The sequence below is a fragment of the Carassius auratus genome, chromosome 43 (assembly GCF_003368295.1).
Source record: "Carassius auratus strain Wakin chromosome 43, ASM336829v1, whole genome shotgun sequence".
Classification (NCBI taxonomy): domain Eukaryota; kingdom Metazoa; phylum Chordata; class Actinopteri; order Cypriniformes; family Cyprinidae; genus Carassius; species Carassius auratus.
In genome coordinates, this window is record NC_039285.1 from 5595573 (window position 1) to 5618801 (window position 23229).

General features: G+C 37.9%; 1 protein-coding gene across 1 annotated transcript; it reads left to right on the top strand.

Moving 5' to 3' along the window:
• Positions 1-241: 241 nt before the first annotated feature.
• On the top strand, positions 242-23013 carry LOC113061536 (protein arginine N-methyltransferase 8-B-like). The gene is made up of 10 exons (XM_026230709.1): positions 242-1296; positions 8740-8979; positions 10330-10485; positions 11734-11797; positions 12656-12798; positions 12912-12999; positions 14283-14398; positions 19642-19792; positions 20148-20269; positions 20915-23013. Exons 1-10 carry the CDS (start codon positions 1228-1230, stop codon positions 20996-20998), a joined length of 1233 nt encoding a protein of 410 aa, XP_026086494.1. The 5' UTR covers positions 242-1227; the 3' UTR covers positions 20999-23013.
• The last annotated feature ends 216 nt before the right edge of the window (positions 23014-23229 follow it).

Here is a 23229-nt window from a genome sequence, read left to right on the forward strand (position 1 = left end):
TGACAAATTAAGAATATAAATGAAATACATGAAAATAAAATAATACACAACAGTGCAAAATAAAAATAAATAAATAAAGTATGTCTCAAAAGTGCTAATCGTTTCGTTATGTAGCCTATATATTTTTCATTGTAATAAACAGATAAATAATCTTTAATAAGTAATTAAAAAAATGAACGAAAAAAAAATAACAACAAATGAAAATAAAAATACTGATGTCAATATACAGCGCACAAAAAAGAAAAAGAAAAACGTATTTCAGAAGATCAACATATAGGGAGTTTTTAGATTATGTGATTGTAAACATTTTAATAATATGTCTCAAATGACATATATGTTGCATATTTAATTGCAAAGGAAAGCAAACGGATAAACAACTCCTGATGAGTTTTCTTTCACTAATTTAAGTAGATTATTATTTGTGTAGCTTACTAATTGAAGTTTCCCGAGTGTGTGGGCTTCCGGATGACAGCAGCACAGAGACCTGCTCAGCTCCTCGTCACGTTCAGCCGCGCAGAGGATGGAGGAGAGCTCAAAACACTTCTCATTGGCTCCCGCTGCTCCATTTAAAGGAATCCACCTGGTTTGTCCTTTTAGATCCTTCAGCATCTCCTAAGAGGAACTATAAACGTTCGCTATTTTCCGAAAGGGACCATAAATCTTTGAAGATCAGATTCGGAGCGTGGAGCAACGTCTTTGAGCCACTTTTATATACAGCCTGAGAATCTCATCAGTGATCGAAGAGCGATTTCAGAGCAGCAAATAGCAATATATCTTGCCTCTCTGAAATGAAGACAGATATTTATGTGGTGCACGTGGGATCTCCATAAGATTTTAAAGGGGTACTTAGGGGCTTTATTCCAGATCCAAAGAACTGATATATGAATGATTAACACTTTTATTGACCAGCTGATCTCGCATTACTCCAGTCATGGAACGACGGGGTGCTTTTTTATAAGTAGGCCTACATAATATTTTCCCCCCCCACGATATGGAGAGTTCGCCATGCGCTCCTTTGGGGTTTGCTGCTGTAGGTAACTTTTATACCATGGATTCAGGAGGGCTTTCAACAAGTTTTAGGGCTCGTTTATCTTCTGGAATTTATTCTGCGGTTTCGTGAAGTAACGTTAGCTAATTACGCAAAGGCTGCAGGATTTCTGAAGACTTTTTAAAGAGGGTTTTGTCATTAATTTATCGCACGGTCCGGAGCAGATCACATCGGCTCTCATGGGAATTAAACACTCTTCCCGCTGTTTGCTCCTCAGGAGAAAAATGGCGGATGTGGAGAGCGCTGAGGTAAGCAACGTGGATTAACAGATCAAATAAACGAGACATTACATATAATGTTATCATTTTGAATCCAGAAGCCTAGATCATATTTTGTATTTAAAAGCATCTCGAAGTTTTTGAGTTTTCGAAGTTTCTACAAGTGTGCTAACAATTATATCGGCTACTGAATTTTGACGTTGGTCGAAACTGTATTTTTCGCGGCTTTGTTGAAGGTTCTCTCGCGCAAACCACACAGCAGAGTTCATATGCCATCTCATTTTTTTTTTCTTGAAATGTAAACCTATAATACATAAAATGGTTACCTTCCCAAGTGTAAGCGCCTTTCCTACTGTCTACCGTTTAGCTTACTTTGCCCCTGGTATAAAAACCCAATCGCGTGCGAATTCAAGGTGGTTGCTTTACTATCATATGATCTGTCCGAGAACGGTTGCGTATTTAAACGCTGCTTTGGGGCGGACAAATGGTTAAAGTCTGGTCTGGTAACCAAAAGGTTTCAGTATGTTCAAATTCTGCGAAGGTTAATCCACTGAGTAACACACACAACTTAAACTATGCTCCAGAGGACTGCCCCTGTAAATGTTTCTTTGTACAAAGCTTAAGCGAAATGCCTAGTTAGTGATTGATACGTAATTAGTGTCTTGGGTAAAGCTGCTAATGTTCTGTGATCTTTGGTTCAGCGGCTGTGGAGGCTGGTCGCTGTCCTTGGTGCTGCACCTGCGTCTGGGAGAGAAGCTGTTTTATTTTATTTTTTTAAAAAGGGGAAACACAGTGTTTGAAGTATATTTATATTTATGTAATATAGAAAGCTCTAAAAATGCGTCAGCACTCCATCAGTTGTTGCAAATAAATATTGTATTATATTGTGTCTCATTTCTGAGATCACATGCACTATGTGATAGCTAGCCTGGGAACTATCAAAGCTTTGGAATCACTTTGTGTTATCATACAGATGAAGACATCTTCATATCAGAATTGGCCCTGGTCCCAATCTTGCAAGCACTTCTGCTCTACTTGAGTGTCCCATATCAGCGTGAGGCCATTATTTTATTGGAGGGCAGCAAAGGCCATTGAAGTCTGTTTATGCAGAAAGCCAAATATCAGAGTCATCATCCACATAGCTGCTGGTTTATATCTCAGGTCTATCAAGAAGTGGACATAATCATGGGACGGAAAGGTTAGTGAGGTTGCAATCCAGTGCTGGCACTGAGAAAAAACACTTTGATAAATTCCAGTTTCAGTAGTGGCCTACAACTTTATCTAATACTCAATGAGTGATTAACCAGCTGGAATGTATTGACATAGTCATCAAGTATGAAATCTAATCCATGTTCTTTAAAGGATAAAGAAAGGGATTTAAATAAGGAAGCTGTAATTGTTCCTCAAAGTTCAGCGCAGCAGTAGGTCACTGTATAATGTCAAGGGATCTTTAAAACTCCTCTGATGGATGCTGCCTGACCTCTGAAACATCTCCTAAAATAGTAAGACTGCTCTGCACTAGGACTGTTAGTCTGTCAAACAGGCTTCCACTGGGAGTAGATGGAACTACACTCTTAAAACTAAAGGTTCCCAAAGAGGTTTTCACAGCAATGACTGAGGAACCTTTGGTTCCCCAAATAATTTTTCAGTGAACAGTTCTTGAAAGAGCCATTTGTTTTCTTAGTGTGAAGAACATTTTAATAATCCGAATAAGCTTTTTTCCCACTATAAGAGTCTTTTGTGCAATGGAAAGGTTTTATGGATGTTGACGTTCTTAATTGAACCCCAATGCCAATTAAGAACATTTATTTTTATAAGAGTATGGAAAAGATCACCCAAAAATGATAATTATGTGATCTCACCCACATGTTGTTCTAGACATTTTAATATACAGTTTATAATAGATTAACTACCCCCTTAAATACCCCCATTTAGTAATTAAGTCTTTTCATGTCAAATCATTCATACTTTACAAACTTGCTCAGCTAAAATTTTTGATTTTGTTACATAAACAGAAATAGTAATGAAAGCCAAACATTAAATGCCATGGATGACTATTTTGACTATTTACTGTGTAATCCAATCTTTTTGGTATATTCACTGTCAGCTGCAGCTTTATTAAACTATGTCCAGCCAGAGCAGAGAGTGCTGCCCGTAAATCTGCAAAATTCATAAGAGCGGAACACATTAATGATTTAGATATGCAATGCAAAACAACTCTAAAACTATTAAGTTGTTCCCTGTTATAAACCTACACTAGAAAAAAAAAACTCTGTTTTATTTGTGAAGAAATCCCAAGAGTAAAATAGTAAAAAATTTTAAATCCCAAAGTAACTGGCGCCGATACAGGATGGCTGCCTCCGTGACGAGCTCCGCATACAGTATTGTTCAAAATAATAGCAGTACAATGTGACTAACCAGAATAATCAAGGTTTTTCGTATTTTTTTTATTGCTACGTGGCAAACAAGTTACCAGTAGGTTCAGTAGATTCTCAGAAAACAAATGAGACCCAGCATTCATGATATGCACGCTCTTAAAGCTGTGCAATTGGGCAATTAGTTGAATTAGTTGAAAGGGGTGTGTTCAAAAAAATAGCAGTGTGGCATTCAATCACTGAGGTCATCAATTTTGTGAAGAAACAGGTGTGAATCAGGTGGCCCCTATTTAAGGATGAAGCCAACACTTGTTGAACATGCATTTGAAAGCTGAGGAAAATGGGTCGTTCAAGACATTGTTCAGAAGAACAGCGTACTTTGATTAAAAAGTTGATTAGAGAGGGGAAAACCTATAAAGAGGTGCAAAAAATGATAGGCTGTTCAGCTAAAATGATCTCCAATGCCTTAAAATGGAGAGCAAAACCAGAGAGACGTGGAAGAAAACGGAAGACAACCATCAAAATGGATAGAAGAATAACCAGAATGGCAAAGGCTCAGCCAATGATCACCTCCAGGATGATCAAAGACAGTCTGGAGTTACCTGTAAGTACTGTGACAGTTAGAAGACGTCTGTGTGAAGCTAATCTATTTTCAAGAATCCCCCGCAAAGTCCCTCTGTTAAAAAAAAGGCATGTGCAGAAGAGGTTACAATTTGCCAAAGAACACATCAACTGGCCTAAAGAGAAATGGAGGAACATTTTGTGGACTGATGAGAGTAAAATTGTTCTTTTTGGGTCCAAGGGCCACAGGCAGTTTGTGAGACGACCCCCAAACTCTGAATTCAAGCCACAGTACACAGTGAAGACAGTGAAGCATGGAGGTGCAAGCATCATGATATGGGCATGTTTCTCCTACTATGGTGTTGGGCCTATTTATCGCATACCAGGGATCATGGATCAGTTTACATATGTTAAAATACTTGAAGAGGTCATGTTGCCCTATGCTGAAGAGGACATGCCCTTGAAATGGTTGTTTCAACAAGACAATGACCCAAAACACACTAGTAAACGGGCAAAGTCTTGGTTCCAAACCAACAAAATTTATGTTATGGAGTGGCCAGCCCAATCTCCAGACCTTAAGCCAATTGAGAACTTGTGGGGTGATATCAAAAATGCTGTTTCTGAAGCAAAACCAAGAAATGTGAATGAATTGTGGAATGTTGTTAAAGAATCATGGAGTGGAATAACAGCTGAGAGGTGCCACAAGTTGGTTGACTCTATGCCACCCAGATGTCAAGCAGTTTTAAAAAACTGTGGTCATACAACTAAATATTAGTTTAGTGATTCACAGGATTGCTAAATCCCAGAAAAAAAAATGTTTGTACAAAATAGTTTTGAGTTTGTACAGTCAAAGGTAGACACTGCTATTTTTTTGAACACACCCCTTTCAACTAATTGCCCAATTGCACAGCCTTAAGAGCGTGCATATCATGAATGCTGGGTCTTGTTTGTTTTCTGACAATCTACTGAACCTACTGGTAACTTGTTTGCCACGTAGCAATAAAAAATATACTAAAAACCTTGATTATTCTGGTTAGTCACATTGTACTGCTATTATTTTGAACAATACTGTATGTTTTTGTGTTTTTGTTAGTTTGTCCTGTCTTTAGTTATATTCCTGCCATCAGTTTCACCAGGGAAGAACTGCTGAACATTCGGCAGAACGCACCACAAGATGTTTTTCCGGATTTCAATTATTCAGACGTTTTACTGAACGTTGTTATCGGAGGAGCGGCGGCGCTGATCAAGCGCTTCAGGACGCGCAGACGGGGGAAGCGAGCGGGAGCGCTCGTCAGACTCAGGAAGCGCGGATTTCGAACGCCATTGCCTAGCATCCATCTGGCAAATCTCCGCTCTCTACCCAACAAAACGGACGAACTCCTTCTGCTTTCTCGGACTAATAAGGATTTCACACACTCTGCTGCTCTGTGTTTCACGGAAACCTGGCTGAATGACACCATACCGGACAGCACGCTCCATCTGCCGGGCTTTCAGCTGTTTAGAGCGGATCGCGAATCAGAATCCACTGGAAAATCGCGCGGCGGCGGGACATGCTTTTACATCAATGAACGGTGGTGTACAGATGTAACTGTGTTAAAGAAGACGTGCTGCTCAAATCTCGAAACACTCTTCATTAACTGCAAGCCGTTCTATTCGCCGCGGGAGTTTCACTCGTTCATTCTGGTCAGTGTTTACATCCATCCTCAAGCGCATGTGAGCTCAGCTTTACAGAAACTCGCTGATCAGATCACAGAGACAGAACAACAACACCCGGACTCTGTTTTAATCATTCTCGGGGACTTTAATAAAGCCAATCTGTCCCGTGAACTGCCAAAATACAGACAGCATGTTACATGTCCCACAAGAGACAGTAATATATTGGATCACTGTTACACCACAATAAAGGATGCATTTCACTCTGTTCCACGAGCAGCTTTGGGACGTTCTGATCACCTTCTGGTTCATCTTATACCGTCCTACAGGCAGAAACTAAAATCAGCTAAACCTGTATCAAGGACTGTAAAAAGATGGACTAATGAAGCAGAGCAGGATTTACAATCGTGTTTTGACCTCACTGATTGGAGTGTTTTTGAAGCTGCTGCCACCGATCTGGATGAACTCACAGAGACCGTAACATCATATATCAGTTTCTGTGAGGATATGTGTATTCCTACAAAGACTCAACTAATTTACAATAATGACAAACCGTGGTTCACTGCAAAACTCAGACAGCTCCGTCAGGCCAAAGAAGATGCTTACGTGAAGGGGGACAATGTCTTGTATAAACAGGCTAAATACACATTGGAAAAGGAGATCAAAGTGGCAAAGAGGAATTATTCTGAAAAAATAAGGACTCAGTTCACTTCCAACGACTCCGCATCAGTGTGGAAAAGTCTAAAGAAGATCACCAATTACAAGACACCACCCCCCAGCACCGTAGAGAATCAACGACTGGCAGACGATCTGAACGAGTTTTACTGCAGGTTTGAAAGAACACCCATCACCTGCCCTGAACGCCTCCCCCAACAACCATTCACACCCTTCACAACTCCTGCAACCAGCCCTGAATGCCTCTCCAAACTACCGTTCACACCATTAACAGCTCCTGCAACCCATCCTGAACACCTCTCCAATCAAGCACTCTCACCATTCTCACCTCCTGCATCCCCCCTCTCCCCCACACCTGCAATTCAGATCAGAGAGGATGCGGTGCGCCAGGTCTTCCGGAAGCAGAAAAGGAAAAAAGCACCAGGCCCAGATTGTGTTACACCAGCCTGTCTGAAATCCTGTGCTGACCAGCTGGCCCCCATCTTCACACAGATCTTCAACAGATCGCTGGAGCTGTGCGAAGTCCCTTCATGCCTCAAACGTTCCACCATCATCCCCATCCCTAAGAAACCCAAAATTACAGGACTAAATGACTACAGGCCTGTGGCTCTAACGTCTGTAGTCATGAAGTCATTTGAAAAACTGGTGCTGGGCCACCTGAAGGACATCACTGGGCCCTTGCTGGATCCTCTTCAGTTTGCCTACAGAGCAAACAGGTCTGTGGACGATGCAGTAAACATTGGACTGCATTATGTTCTGCAACACCTAGACAGACCGGGGACTTATGTGAGGATCCTGTTTGTGGACTTCAGCTCGGCCTTCAACACGATCATCCCAAACCTCCTCCTGCCCAAACTAAATCAGCTCTCCGTGCCCACCTCAGTCTGTCAGTGGATCAACAGCTTCCTGACAGACAGGCAGCAGCTAGTGAGGCTGGGAAAATACACATCCAGCACCCGTACAATCAGCACCGGAGCTCCCCAGGGGTGCGTTCTCTCCCCACTGCTCTTCTCCCTGTACACTAATGATTGCACGTCTAAGGACCCCTCTGTCAAGCTCCTGAAGTTTGCAGATGACACCACACTCATCGGCCTCATTCAGGACAGTGACGAGTCTGCTTACAGACAGGAGGTAAAAGAGCTGGCTGTCTGGTGCAGTCTCAACAACCTGGAGCTTAACACCCTCAAAACAGTGGAGATGATCGTGGACTTCAGGAGAAACCCCCCTGCACTCCCCCCACTCACCATCATGAACAGCACTGTGACTGCAGTGGAGTCATTCAGGTTCCTGGGCACCTCTATCTCTCAGGACCTGAAGTGGGACATTCACATTGACTCCATTGTGAAAAAGGCCCAGCAGAGGTTGTACTTCCTCCGCCAGCTGAGGAAGTTTAACCTGCCACAGGAGCTGCTGAAACAGTTCTACTCCACCATCATTGAATCCATCCTCTGCACTTCAGTAACTGTCTGGTTCAGCTCAGCTTCTAAATCTGACCTCAGAAGACTACAGAGGGTAGTCCGGACTGCTGAGCGAATCATCGGTTCAACCCTCCCATCTATTCAAGAACTGTACTTATCCAGAGTGAGAAAAAGGGCTGTCAAAATCACTCTGGACCCCTCACATCCAGCACACTCCCTCTTTGAACTGTTGCCATCTGGTCGACGCTACAGAGCACTGAGCACTAGAACGACCAGACACAGGACCAGTTTCTTCCCTCAGGCAATCCATCTTATGAACAGCTTATAAAAACGGCGGACACACTACACTTTATATTTATATACACACACACTTTATTTATCTAACACACATACTTAGTATACACTTAAATTTTGCACACAATATATATGTACATACATAACTTCATTTTGTAATATACTTGCCTACAATTGTCATTTGTATATTGTTATTCACTCTCTACTTATTTGTATTTTTTATTCTTTTATTATGTGTTTTATGTTCTGTCGCTGTCATTCTGTTGTACTGCGGAGCTTCTGTCACGAAAACAAATTCCTCGTATGTGTACATACCTGGCAATAAAGCTCATTCTGATTCTGAAAACGAGCATTTCACCCCCCCCCTTTAATTTTAATTTTATTTTAATTACTTCATTAATATATTTATTTCATAGTTCAATATTTTGTTAGACATTAAAACACTGTTTAGAATGGTTTAAGCATCAGAATATTTGTTTGGTGTTTTCCTGTTTTAGCAACAGCCTCTGAGTGCCGCCCCGTCTCAGTCGGTCCAGCCATCTCCTCTGCCCAAACCAGTGTCATCGGTCCATCATGCCCAGCGGCCCACACACCCATCCCATGCGCCACACACTCCTCATTCTGCCAACTTACCCAGCTGCCCTGGCAGAGGAAAGATGGCCAAGTTCCTCAACCCCGACGAGATGACCTCCAGGGATTACTATTTTGACTCGTACGCCCACTTTGGCATTCATGAGGTATGCTTGCATTTAACAGAGATGCTGAGACATGGTATGTAGGATATAAGCACTCATGGTTATCGACATCACTCATGTTGATTTATGCTGGATGTTATGTATAATGCAGAGTAAGCAGAGAAATGGAGCAGGATAGAGACGGGTTGGGGGTGTCACTGAATTATAGGATGAGAGAGCACGGAATACATGAGGTTCAGATGAGACCTGCAAGATTAATTTTGCTCCTACTCTTTTTTTAGTATATAGGTCAGATCTATTTTCCCATTCCTTCCTCTCCATGTGACAGAGGCGTATACCCAAAATGCTGCATAGATCTGAGGAGACATGTAATGGTGACAGCAAGTTTTTCATTCTCACAGGTTGTCAGAGATCTGTAATAATAACCGTGGTTGTGAAATGATTACCTGATTAATATATGTTTAATGATACTGCAAACTAAATAATTACATATTTTTTTATGCAAAGTTAATACATTATGCTTTGTCAGTATGTTTTTTGAACGCACTTATAATGCCCTAAATTGTCACCTAGATAGACAGATCACTAGGTATTGAATTTTCATTGATTAGATGACCCTGTATATGTAAATCAATGAGATCTTTAAAACAGTATAGCAGACTACTTACATAACATGCATATAAATATTATTTGTCACCTTATATCTCCTAATAATGTCACAGTAAGATGGCATTCAAATGTTGATCATTTAGAACGCTTAGAAATGTGTGTATAAAATATGATACAGAAGGCTTTAAATGGTTAAACATCTTTAAAACTGCTAAATAATTAGTTGGCTGTGTTTTTAACTGAGTGATACTGTATCTATTGAGACTGCATATTTTATCAAGTTATACCAAGATATGTCCATGTCCAAAAACAACACCATGGTACATTTTTGCTTAAAGGCGAAGACTGAATAATTGGGTGTGCTTCAATACAAAAAGTGAGCTGCCTACCTAGACAACATTGTATAAGCCCTACAAAAAAGAACTAGCAAACCCATGCTATAGTGATCTATTAGTAATACCATGGTATTGTTTATATATAGCATGCTGTAGAATGGTATCCGTCTGTCACTAGTACGACTCTTGGGATTGTGGAGTGAGGGTTTACCTGCACAGCACCTACTCTGGCCTCTGTTACATAGGTGTCCCACCAAGGGGATGGGTGACAGTTAACAGGTTAATCCTAGCCCATACCTAAACTTAACAACTACCTTACTAACTATCAATAAGCAGTAAATTAGGAGTTTATTAAGGCAAAAGTCGTTGTTAATAGTTAGTTAATAGTGAGAATTGGAGCATAAAATAAAGTGTGACCATGTGTGTATATCTGTGTGTGAATGTACAGGAAATGCTGAAGGACGAAGTGAGGACGTTGACGTACAGGAACTCCATGTACCATAACAAACACATTTTCAAGGACAAGATTGTGCTGGATGTGGGGAGTGGTACTGGCATCCTCTCCATGTTTGCTGCCAAGGCCGGAGCCAAGCACGTGTATGGGGTAAGAGGGCGGCCCTCCTTATGCCTTAAACCGCATGAGCCTGTCGCCTCCTACAATGCTGGAACGATTCACACAGCTCAAAATAGCATCATGTGTGGCAGTAGCACCAAGTGCTTTTTAAGGTGTAAATGAATAATCCTCTATCGTAGGGAAATATGACGACATATTACCACCTACTTATTTCATAATAAGCATCATAAATATAAGTTAAAAAACATTAAATGGCGCTTAACATTAACTTCCCGGTGTGAACTAGCCTTTACGGCTATACTTTTGAAACCATATCTATTTGAACATGTATGCTGATGCAAACACCATTATTTAGCCAGGAAAAATCCATTAATGCTTAGCAAAATATTTTGGAATTAACATATAAAGCATGCTAGGAGCTGCTGAATCACAAAATTTGATATTTTCACTAAACTACTCAAACTGTGAATGAAAAAAAAAATAAAAAGATAAAATCATACAAATTTGTTTGCAAAGTTTAGCCCATGATCTCTGTTTACTGTAGCTCAGGTCCTGGCACTTTCCTCTCGCCTTGATCATGTACATCAAGCACTTTTCTTCTGAGAGTGGAAATGTGCTGACTGTGTTATGGTCTTCTCTGATCCACAGCAGTATGTGAATCTTTTCCTGAAACAGGTGGGGCTGCCATGTAGGAGAAAGCAATGGTTCTGATTAATTGTCAGTTGAAGCGATGCTTACTGACTCCATGTGCTACACTGTTGATGGCGATGGCTATGGACACTAACGATGGCTGGGTAAACACAAGGGACATCACGAGCAAAAAGGATCTGTGCTGTCTGGAATCAGTCTCTCATTTATACAGCTGACGGCTTCCTACTTAATCTCTCCTCTTCCCTTCAGCCTCGGGCCACTGACAGCCCATCACTCTGTGTGCTTGTTTACATATTTTTCTGTCTGACAATGGGACAGAAATCTGGACCGTTTGTGAATGCTAAATAGGGCTCTTCGGGTGGCTGGAAGCTGATCAGAGGAACATGTCTAATGGGCATGACTGCAGGGTACAAGAATCAGAAGCTCTCAATTTTGAAAGACTCTAAATAATGTAACCGATTAAAAACAAGCACAATTATTGACATTGGTCTGAAAAGCAAAAAAGTCCCACCCCAAACTCATGCCATTGGCTGAACTGGTGTCGCTACTGTCAGCTAAACCAGAATCAACCAACAGGAAAGTTTAAATCCTCATATTTTGTCGTTTTTGTTTTCTGCCCTTCCTCAGATTGAATGCTCAAGTATATCAGAACACTCTGAGAAAATCATCAAGGCCAATCATCTGGACAGTGGTGAGCAGATTTAATGTGTGTAGATATTGTATGTGTGTTTGTTGCTGTGTAGTTAGCTTGCTTATGTGGGTGTGTGAGAAAAACAGAATGACAAATAGGATGAGATATTGACAGGATAAATAGCTTTCTTCTATTCAGCCTCCTAATTATACATAATTTTAAACCTCAGCAGTATTTTAATATTAAGAATTTAAATTGTTAATGTTCAGAATGTCTTATAATAAACATAAATGATAAATTTACTATCAAGGACACTGTCCCCCCAAAAAAACATTAATAAATATTTTGTACATTAATACATCACCATTCAAAGATTTTTTTTTCTTTTTTTTTTCTTTTTAAAGAAGTCTTTTATGCTTAGCATGGCACAAATAAAGCAGTACAATTGTTAATATAAGTTTAGCCAAAAATGTGCCTTCTATATATTTTTTTTTGGTATTTATACACCAATGTTTTTGGTATTTATACAACAATGTTTTTGGGTCAGTAAGATTTTCTACATGTGTCTTAAATGAGACAAAAAAAACCCAAAAAAACAGTTGATAGCATACTGAGCGACGGAAGAAACACTTTCTGAGCAACTAGGGGTTAAGTGTCTTGCTCAGAGACACGTTAGTGTCTCACAGTGGATTCAAACCCAGGTCTCTCACACCAAAGGCATGTGTCTTATTCACTGCGCCAACACCACCCCAAAATATATATATAAGCTCAACTAAAGGTGATTTAACAATATTAGCTGGACGCTCTCTCTCTCTGCACACATGGTTTGACCCACATCTTTTAACTGACCATAAAATTCAAAGAATAAAAAAGATCAGTCAAGTGTCTCTGTGGCCTTATCCTGTCTGTGTGTTCCAGTTATAACCATCTTTAAAGGGAAAGTGGAAGAGACGGAGCTGCCGGTAGATCAGGTGGACATTATCATTTCAGAGTGGATGGGTTACTGCCTTTTTTATGAGTCCATGCTCAACACAGTCATCTATGCCAGAGATAAGTGGCTGGTCAGTGTTTATGTGTGTTTGTGTAGTAAAGAACGCACACGTGAGTGTGTGTAGTGTATAAACAGCCAATGGCTCTACAGCATGAGCAAACACTCTGTGTTCTTCATCATTAGAAACCTGGAGGTCTGATGTTCCCAGACAGGGCTGCTCTATATGTGGTGGCCATTGAAGACAGGCAGTACAAGGACTTCAAGATTCACTGTGAGTCTCAAAACACACATCTATACAGTCATGTTTACAAGTTTCTTAGATGCTACACTTAAACAGGTCTACAATACTATCTTAAAAGTGTATATTTGTCTTGCTTAATTTTGAATGAATTTATTTCAGGGTGAAACTGCACTAAATGTATGTAAAGTAAAACGTGATTGCCCATAGGGAGAATGTTCTATGAAAGCACGCTTTCAAACACATCATACTTCCACCAACTCAAGCATCACAAACAGAGCTCCTACAGCTTTAGAAAAGTGAAGGCATGTCTCAACAGGTAAAAGTAAGCTACTTTCAATAAAAGGTCCAACATTTAAGGAATGCTTTTAACTTTAAGTTTATCTTACCTGTCGAGAAGAAACTCCACAAGTTTGTCTCATCGATTGAAACCCAAACATTCCATCAAGTTCCTCCATCTTACACTGCCAGTGTTTACCCTTGTCTTACCTTGTTGTCCGTCTCAGTAGCTGCATCCCAAATGATGCACTGTACACTATGTACTTACTGTATGCACTGTGTAATCAACCAAGTGTTTGAATTATATAAGATTAATTTGTCATTCGTAATCGGGACCCCTCCCCCTTTGCTATGCGATTAAAGCTGGGAAAGTTGAGTGCATGAAGTGTCCAACATTCCACACTTTGTTTTTTTTTCTGTTATTTAAGTGCATCATCTGAGTATTTAATATGCACTTTTTCTTTTGAGAATTTTTATTGTGAACTGCACTACTATTTATACTATTACTACTTATACTATTTATATTTTTTATGTATATATGCATCTAGAAATAAATTGACTACCCTAGCTTTATTATTTTTGTGGCGATAATTCTTCAGCACTATTTATTTAAGGTCAAAAGAACTGCATTTATTTGAAAGACAAATATTTTTATAAGTCTGAGGTGTGGACATCTTTACTATTACTTTGGATCAATTTAATTAATCCTTGGTGAAATGTAGCACTAATTTCTTTCAGTAAACTAACTAAAATATATGAAAAAAATTGGGGGTCCACATATTTACAAACATAAACGCAAAAGTGATGTTTGTTTTGTTTGAATAGATGGTAGATGAAAAGTAACAAACATTTTAGATCTTACTTGGTTAGAGCTGTTAAAGTGTATAAGAGAAAACTGACCATAGGAGAGTTTATGCTAATGCATTCTACAACTCATATTTCATGCACTTATGCAGGTGATTCTGAATACTTTCTGAGATGTATTCAACTTTATGCACATGTAAATAATTTTTTCGAATGATTTTATGTTTCAACAGGGTGGGAGAACGTTTATGGTTTTGATATGACCTGCATCAGGAACGTAGCTATGAAAGAACCACTGGTGGACATCGTGGACTCGAAACAAATGGTATCCAATGCGAGCCTGATCAAGGTCAGTCATTAAAACACTTCACAGAAATCATGTATGTGCGTGTTTCTCACCGCATGCGTGGGAGATGAGAAGATCAAGTGAGTTCCACAGAGAATACAGCAGCATTAGTATGTAACTGATCATTAGCTCTATCACTCAGTGTGACAGTTACATAATGATCTGTTGAAATGTAATTTAATTTCATTATAAACCACTGGAGAAGGTGCTGATGAGATGATTATTGGCTGAATCGGAATGATGAAGCCGGGAAAGTTTATTGCTGCACAGAAGGACTGTGAAATGCATCTGCAAAACTCTCATTTTAACTGCTAAAAATAATATGAAATAAATATATTTAAAAACAAAAGGCTTTTCAGCTATTTACAGATATAAATTTAGCACCTCTGTCACAACTAATCCAATTTAAAACGTTGATGCAAATTAGAGCTGGAAAATAATTCGATTTATAGCAGTCTACCTTAAAAAAAGGAATTTGCTAAGAAAAATCAAACATTTCATTTGCTACAAGTGAATTCTGACATCACTACATTATGATCTATCAAATGAAAAACATATGCATTTAGAAATGTTATTAGGTTACACTTATAAACATGGTATTGATGGTTTATTTAAAGACTAATAGAATATTCAATAATACAGTATATTATGTTACATTTATAAATCATATTAATGTGATTGTAAAATCTGTATTTTAGGGATGGAAATTACATTTTTATATTTGGGACATAGAAATTGCGCTATTTTGGGCTGTTTTTAACTGGCATGGGCTTGGGATGCACAGTTAATAGTAGATCGATAATAATAGTTGTGATCATATTTTACCTTCCATGATCATTCAGACACGATCGGGTGCAGAATTACTGACACTCTTCTTCAAGTCTGCATCAAATCAAGCAATCCGTAATCACAGGTAAACTGTCCGAACAGTAAGATGTTTGTCATGAGAAGTGTTCCACAAAACAGCTATGGTTTGCAGACAGTTATAAGAGTTGATGTTACAAATACATCTTTTGAATATACTGTGCAAAGTCATTGGCTGGTTAGCATGGAAAACTTTTTTTCCCTCTTCAATAAGTTTTGTCAGTTGTTATGTTTATTGGTCTAATTCTAGTTTATTTGGTCGCATTGGTTTTTCACCCTTTCTGAATTATGTTGTGTTGATAAGGATTAATCACAAAGTAAGTGTTTAGTGGTGCTATCTTACAAACAGTATTGTAAATGTAAGTTAAAGTGTTGCCGATTTAACCAGTTAAAACTTGGAGTGGTGATGAGGTCATAAAATAAATGGAAAGAGTCTTTAATAGGTCTTAAAAGGTTTTAAATTGAATTCTGTGATTCCGGTTTCTACCCTGAAAAGGTAAAGACAAAACCTTTAATCATAGTGAGGAGGCGGGGCTGACCCCGTTGCTAGAGTAGGTACGACACATTCTTTAAAAGACTGTGATTGGTCGTCCAAGAAAAAAAAATAAGAGTGCACGGATTCAAATCTCAGTTTGCCAGTTTGACAGCTGAGCTCAAGCCTTCGTTACTAATCCTAAAATGTCACTTTAGAGCTAGTAACAACAGAAATTCGAGTTGCTTCATAAAAAGCTTGTTGTATTACTGTATGATAAGCTCATTGTATTTTGTAGAGTCGAGTATTATGAGAGAGAGATGGACTGAGAGTGTGATTACCTGCATCTAATACGTCAGCCATGAAACTGTGAGAAATATTGCAAGCGGAGTGACATAAATGGTAAAACTGTTGGAGTTCTGACAAGTGGTCTTATAAATTTAAATAAAAAAAAAAATATATATATATATATATACTGTGTGTGTGTGTGTGTGTGTGTATATATATATATTAGGGGTGTAACGGTTCACAAAATTCACGGTTCGGTTCGATACGATACACTGATGTCACGGTTCGGTTCGGTTCGATACGTTTTAGATACAGCAAAATGTAAAAACATCTCAACTTTTCAGAATGCCGCAAGCGCACCGCGGGTCATGTGACAAGAACCAACCAATCAGCTTCATCCTTTCCCGTAACAACGTTGAGAGCTCAGCCAAGATGAAGGAACAGCTGATCATAGTTGTATATGGATTGCAATTTTGAAATAAATTCAGTAGCAGAGCTACTGCAAGCGATTTTTAGAGCTGCAAATCCATTTATCCTTCGCTGAAATTTCCGCGTCTCATGGAGAGAGCACGTCATTGTTGCTTAGCAAAGACAGACGCCTCATGAGCGCTTCTGCCCGAGCGCTTTGGAAAGGAGGAGAAAGACGCGCTTAGCATTTTCCATGCGTTTTTAGGCACGATATGTGAACGGCCCCTAAGGCGCTCGCTCACTCAGCACGCGCTGAAGGCTCGTTGCAAAATGTCGAATGCCTTTAACAGACCAGAAATATAAGATCCTAAAATAACCAACAGGTCTGGTGTTTGGGTTGGATTCCCTGTAAGCTATAGTGTCTAAATGCTGCAGGGATAGTTTGCTGCGTGCATGTTTCTCCTTTTTTTCGTCTTTTCCCAGATAGTACTGACGCATATATCCCAGATATTCCCGCTGGTTTTTTTTTTTTTTGTATTCCCGCTGGTGTACCCTGTCATGTTGCAGATGCGACATACCGTTGTTTTTTTATCCACCACTCTCTTGCCATCACCATTATAGCTTAAAGGGAATCCAAAGTGCACCCAAACACCAGACCTGTTGGTTATTGGAGGATCTTCTCATTTCTAGTCTGTTAAACGCATTGGCTATTTTGCAACGAGCCTTCAGCGCGTACTGAGTGAGCGAGCGCCTGCTGAGTAGCCTAACATAAACATATAAGATGGTGTTTTTTTCTTCTTCGGGAGTGTCAGGGGCGTTGCCTGTTACGTTGTTTGGGTTATTGGGCTACCTTGTTGAACGCATATCATTATATTTCTTTCTCTCTCTTTTTTTTTTTTTTTTCAAATATAATTAATTACTCCAACGAACCGTTCGGTATACATAATGCGTACCGCGTACCGAACCGAAAGCGTCGTACCGAACGGTTCAATACGAATACGCGTATCGTTACACCCCTAATATATATATATATATATATATATATATATATATATATATATATACATACATACAATATGCATTAATGTATTTATTTATGTATTTAATATTTTATTTTATTAGACCACCTGTCAGAAAGCAAACAGTATATTAACAAGTATTACAAATATTTTAGGAATCTGTCAAAAAAAAAAGTCAACTAAAAATGTTATTGTTATTTATTGGACAAATAAACTGAAACAATTAAATAGTTTTTATTCAAGCATAATAACAAAAGCTTGCATTCTTGCTGGCATTGTTTTTGTGTACCTTTCCACAGTCTCTGACTGTTCAAAATCCAAATAGTTTCTAATTGTAACATGATACTCTGTTTCTGATCAACCCTTTGTGCTATTTATTTTTAAATCCCAACAATAATTATATTTTAGCAAAAAAAAAAAAAACGATTTTAACTAATATGTTTTTATATAACTATATATATATATATATATATATATATATATATATATATATAGTTATGTCTCTAATAAGATTGGTGTCAAACATGATTCCTGGATGATATAATAAAGTCTTATTAAGTCACTGTCATCCATTTGTTCTCCCTCTTCATCTTTAAGTTATTTTCTCCTCTGCTAAAGAAACTCTCAAGCTTCTTTAAAGTCCTCCTCCCTACTCCTAACACTTTTTGACCTTATTAGCTCTTTAATGTTTAAGGTGCTTTTTGGATAACTTTTACCTTTACTAGGATCTGCTCTTTAATTTTAAGGGAAATGCTAACTATTCTAAGAATTTTCTTCCAATTTTGTCACTAGGAGCAACTCTTTAGGCAAGGCAAGGCAATGTTTATTTATTTATTAGCTGGGAGATAATGGATGAAGTCACTTAAATTAAGTGTTGAATGGAAGTGTGGCGCACACACTGTTGGTTTGTTTGATACAGTGATTAATACTCCATTTCAGACTTTATGCTTTGTAACTTGATCTAAAGTAGATTGGACATGTTTACAAATGGGAGACTTGATGTCTAATGGAAGTGAGAGTGAGAGGAATATAAAACCACAGAGAGAAAAGAGAGAAAGGTACACATTTAAGTAACAGTTTCCTATTGTTTTTCAGGTAAATATATCAGTTCTGGAGGCAGAGCTCAGTTTACTGTCAGGAAATGTTAGAATCTGAAACAGCTGTCTGAACATACTGATCCAAGAGCAGTAATAACATCCTAACATGATAGCAGTCCAGGATGACATTTCAGAAGAAGAGATAGAGAGAGAGAGAAATGATCACGCTTTTTACTCTCTCCCACAGTAAAGAGAAATTACAAAAGAGATCTCTTTAATATTCATGTTTCTTCTGGAAACTTGTACATGTAGTCTCCATTTTATCTAGACATCACAGAGATTAAATGGAGACTAAATGTAGAAGTTTCCAGCTGCTCAGACTTATCTCTAGAAAAGACCCCAGTATTTTCACATGCATCTCCTCTAATGTCACACACTGTGCTCAGAAGATAAAAACATCTGCAATCAAAACTCAGAGACCTCAGTATGAACTATGGACATTATCATTTATAAGATCAAATGATCAGAGTTATGCTATCCGTATCAATGTTATAGCTCCATATTTGTACCATATTTGAGCAATTGTTTAATTTGGAATGTTAGAAGAAAATTCTGAGACATAATTCAAGTAATGGTTTGATCCCCAAAAATGAGCATTTACTGAAAAAGGAAAATCTGATAAGTTTGATTCACCACTGGAATGGATTTGGAGAGATTTAGCATTACGTCTCTTGCTCACTAATGTATTAACTGCAGTGAATGGGTGCCATCAGAATGAGAGTCTAATCAGATGATAAAAACAATAATCCACATGACTACAGTCTATCATTTAGCAACTTATAAAGTGAAAAGCTGTGTTAATTTGACATTTTAACTTCAAAAAATAGTTTCCTCTATTCATAATATTGCTTTCTCTAACAAAATAGAAGTGGATTTTGATGTGAGGGGACAACAGGGGATGAACTTTTCCAATGGAGGAAAATTAATATTTCGGTTAAAAGCAGTGGTTTAATGTTAAAATGCCTTGATGGTGGATGGTGAGTAAATTTTCAGAAATAGTTGGCTAAATGCTTACTTTAGAAGAAACCCAGCTGAGAATGTCATTAAGTTCCTTAGACCAGGAAATCACAACTTTAAGCTTTCCTCGTCTTTTCTCAGGAAGTGGACATCTACACGGTGAAGCCAGAGGAACTGTCCTTCAGCTCCTCCTTCTGTCTGCAGATCCAGAGGAACGATTATGTCCATGCTCTGGTCACCTACTTCAATATCGAATTCACCAAGTGTCATAAAAAGACGGGCTTCTCTACAGGTGTCCTGTTTAAAAACCTCTCTACCTTCTGCTTCTCAGTGTGTGTGAATGTGTACTTTGTGGTTGATGTCTGCTCTCTAGTGGCTCGGTTTTGACACAGCACTTCCAAAGACACTGAATTAAACCAAAACAGGCACCAAGAACAAGGTGAACAGATTTCTGAAATGAAAACCAGTTACATATATTGATGTTTTAACATTACACGTGATTCCCAGGTGTTTCCAGGTCATTATATTTGACCTCACAATCCAGCAAACAGAATCAAGCATTTCAGAGAGCCACGTAACGATGTGTTATAGCTTTAATATTTTGATGGATGCATTTTATAAATAGTCTCATTTTTACTCTTCCATAGCACCAGATGCCCCGTACACACACTGGAAGCAGACAGTGTTTTATCTGGAGGAATATTTAACTGTGAAAAGAGGAGAGGAGATAGTCGGCACTGTCAGCATGAAGCCAAACGAGAAGAACGCAGTAAGAACCCACCTAATTAATCATTCAAAACAATAGTCAGTTGGTTAATATACGTATAAGGAAAAATATATATATTTATACCTTGCCAGTCAAAAGTTTTGGGCCAGTAAGATTTCTAATATTTTGGAAACAAGTTTCTTTTGCTTGCCAAAGCTGGATTTAGTAGATAAAAAATATTTTGTGAAACATAATTAGCATTTAAAATAGCTGTTTTCTATTTGAATATATTTAAAAATGTAATTTATTCCTGTGATAACGACGCTGAATTTTCAGCAACCAGTCTTCAGTGCCACAGGATCCTCCAGAAATCATTGCAATATGCTGATTTGGTGCTGGAGAAATATATTATATATTTTTTATTATCAATGTTGAAAACATTTGTGCTGCTTAATATTTTTGTGGAAACCTGCAATTTTTTTTTTCTTCTGAAATTGAATTTCGATATAATGTAATGAGTCTTTTAAATACCTCCCCACTGAATACTTAAGAAATACCTTCTTTAAAAAAAAAATATATATATATATATAAAAAAATACTAATAAAAATTCCCCCTAACTTTTGAATGGTACTGTATAATTCAATGCAACTTTCTTATATATTTTTATAACACAATTTAACATTTCCACTTCTTGTTTATCTACCCAGCGTGATCTGGACTTTACCTTCGAGCTGGATTTTAAAGGTCAGCTATGTGAGGCAGCTATCGCTCATGACTACAAGATGCGCTAAGTGTCCAGCAGTGGCCAGAGACGGTTCTGACAGCACTCAGAGAAGAAGAGGCTCTGGATCACAGCCCTGCTGCTGGGAAGAGACAGAGACAGAGGCAGAGGCAGAGAGAAAGACCAGGACAGACGCTGCTATCTCTGGGAGTCTTGCCAGCGTATTTGGAGCAGGGTGGCCATGTCTTTACCAACTCCAGCCTGCACTTCCACACCAACTCTCTGACTGTTCATGGGCCAACTCTGACTACACCCCACTGCAAACAAAAGATTGTCATGCTCTTATGAATGTTAAGTGTTAGTTTATTGCTACTTTGCTTTTACATTAGGGGTGTGAGTTATTTAATATATACAAATAGATATAATAATAATATAGATATTTAATATTGAAGGTTGTGTTTCCAAGTCCCAGGCATTAAGAATATTTTTATTTAATGTATCGTATTAAGAGAATAACTCCAAGGACATAGTAATAATTCATTCAAATTTAATCACTGCAGGACTTTAACTTTTTCAATTCAGAAGAGTAAGTGACCTCATAGATTTAAAATTATGTTTTAAAGAAATCCAGGTCATTCTCAGAAAATGGTACAGTTATTTGTTAAAATAATGTATAATATATATTTTAGTTTTATTGAAATACTAAATAATCCACTGCATATTTAAATATCATGGCTAATAATAGAATATATTTTATATGACCCATATATATATATATATATATATCATAAAATTAAGATTTGGGGAAACGAAAACAGTTCTAAACAGTTTCTTGCCCATGAATATCAGAGGAAACCGACTCAGATGCTACTAATGGAAATTCCAAGAGAGAGAGAAAAAAAAGTGTGATTGCAAAACAGTGATGTGTTATAATTGTAAATGTGTTTTTCTAGTAACTTGATGAGACTGCAATATCATATCATAATATGTAGTGGTAGTATTAATTATGATTCTAGATGTGTGATAATTACATTTCCACGTTGAGCACAGAGATGAAAATAGAAAAAGAGAAACCGCTCAATACATATCAAAATATAGATGGCAAGTGAAATGCTGGCTTGGTCTGCGGTGAGATCTTGATGAGCTGGACTCAGATGGCACCTGCTGCTCTTCACCCGTGCTCTTATCGGAGTCTTCGCCAAGGCCATGACTGGGATCGTCCCGGTCCATCGGTGACCCCCGAGTCACTGCTGATTATGCTGTTCAAGTCCTCACCAAAGACATTCAGTTCACTTGCAAAGCACATTGTCCTTTATGTGTTATATTTATAGTTCATTGTTTTTACTATAGATATTTATCTGATATCTTAGTGGATTATTGTGGATTGGGAAATGTGAATAACTATCTTTGTGCAAGGAATGGTTTTCCTCATCCAATATTGATAGGGTGTTTAGTATTGAAATTTGAGGTTTACATGTTAAAAATGTTTTAATATGATTATTCTGCCTTGATTTGAGCATCTATCAAGATGACAGTAAACACAAATGCTTAAAAATAATTAAAACAAAGAATGATGGAAGCATATTTTGTGGTTTTTAAAGACCTGTCGCTGTTGTGATAAAACATGAAAGTGAAACAAAAAAAGAGTGAACATTTCTGAAACGTTGGTGATGTAAGTTGGTAAAGCAAATAGAAGTCATTTGTTCATTAAAGTGTGGTGTAAAAATACTTAATAGTGCTCTTAATGTAGTGCCACTTGAAAATATTATGAAAAATTGGACAGACTAGCTGTGTTTAAAATGGAATACTGTTTTGGTTACTCCATTTTTCACAGAATGCTTACGGTAAATTTGTTAGTAAATAATAGAGTGTGATATGCAGTGCTAAATGTTTCAAATATATTGGCACATGACCTCATCACATTGAATATTTTCTTTTATCTAGCAAGTCAAATATAATTTAAGAAATAAATACAGTAATGTTGCATTTCTAATCCCATTTTGCGTGTTCAATCAAATAATCAGACTAAAAAGAGATTTTAAAAAAGCAGTTGATATTACTTTTAGATCATTCATCACTCTTGAAATATTACGTTTCTGTTCAAGAAGAAAAAGATTAAATGTTTTTTCCATTGCATTTTAAACACTGACAAAACCTGTTGAACCTCAGTCTGAGCATTCAGAACAAAGACTTAAATATCTGAATATAATATATAATATATTGTTAGCTGGAATGCAATGTCTCCTCTTGCAATTTCCCTGAAAGCACAAACTGGAATTAATGCAAACAAAGTATTCTTTA

Bases quoted from the DNA above. Each gene is read 5' to 3' on its own strand.
- LOC113061536 (XM_026230709.1), top strand. From the start codon at position 1,228: ATGGGAATTAAACACTCTTCCCGCTGTTTGCTCCTCAGGAGAAAAATG. The intron at 11,798-12,655 runs GTGAGCAGATTT...TGTGTGTTCCAG, and splicing joins GGCCAATCATCTGGACAGTG to TTATAACCATCTTTAAAGGG. The intron at 19,793-20,147 runs GTGTCCTGTTTA...ACTCTTCCATAG, and splicing joins AAAGACGGGCTTCTCTACAG to CACCAGATGCCCCGTACACA.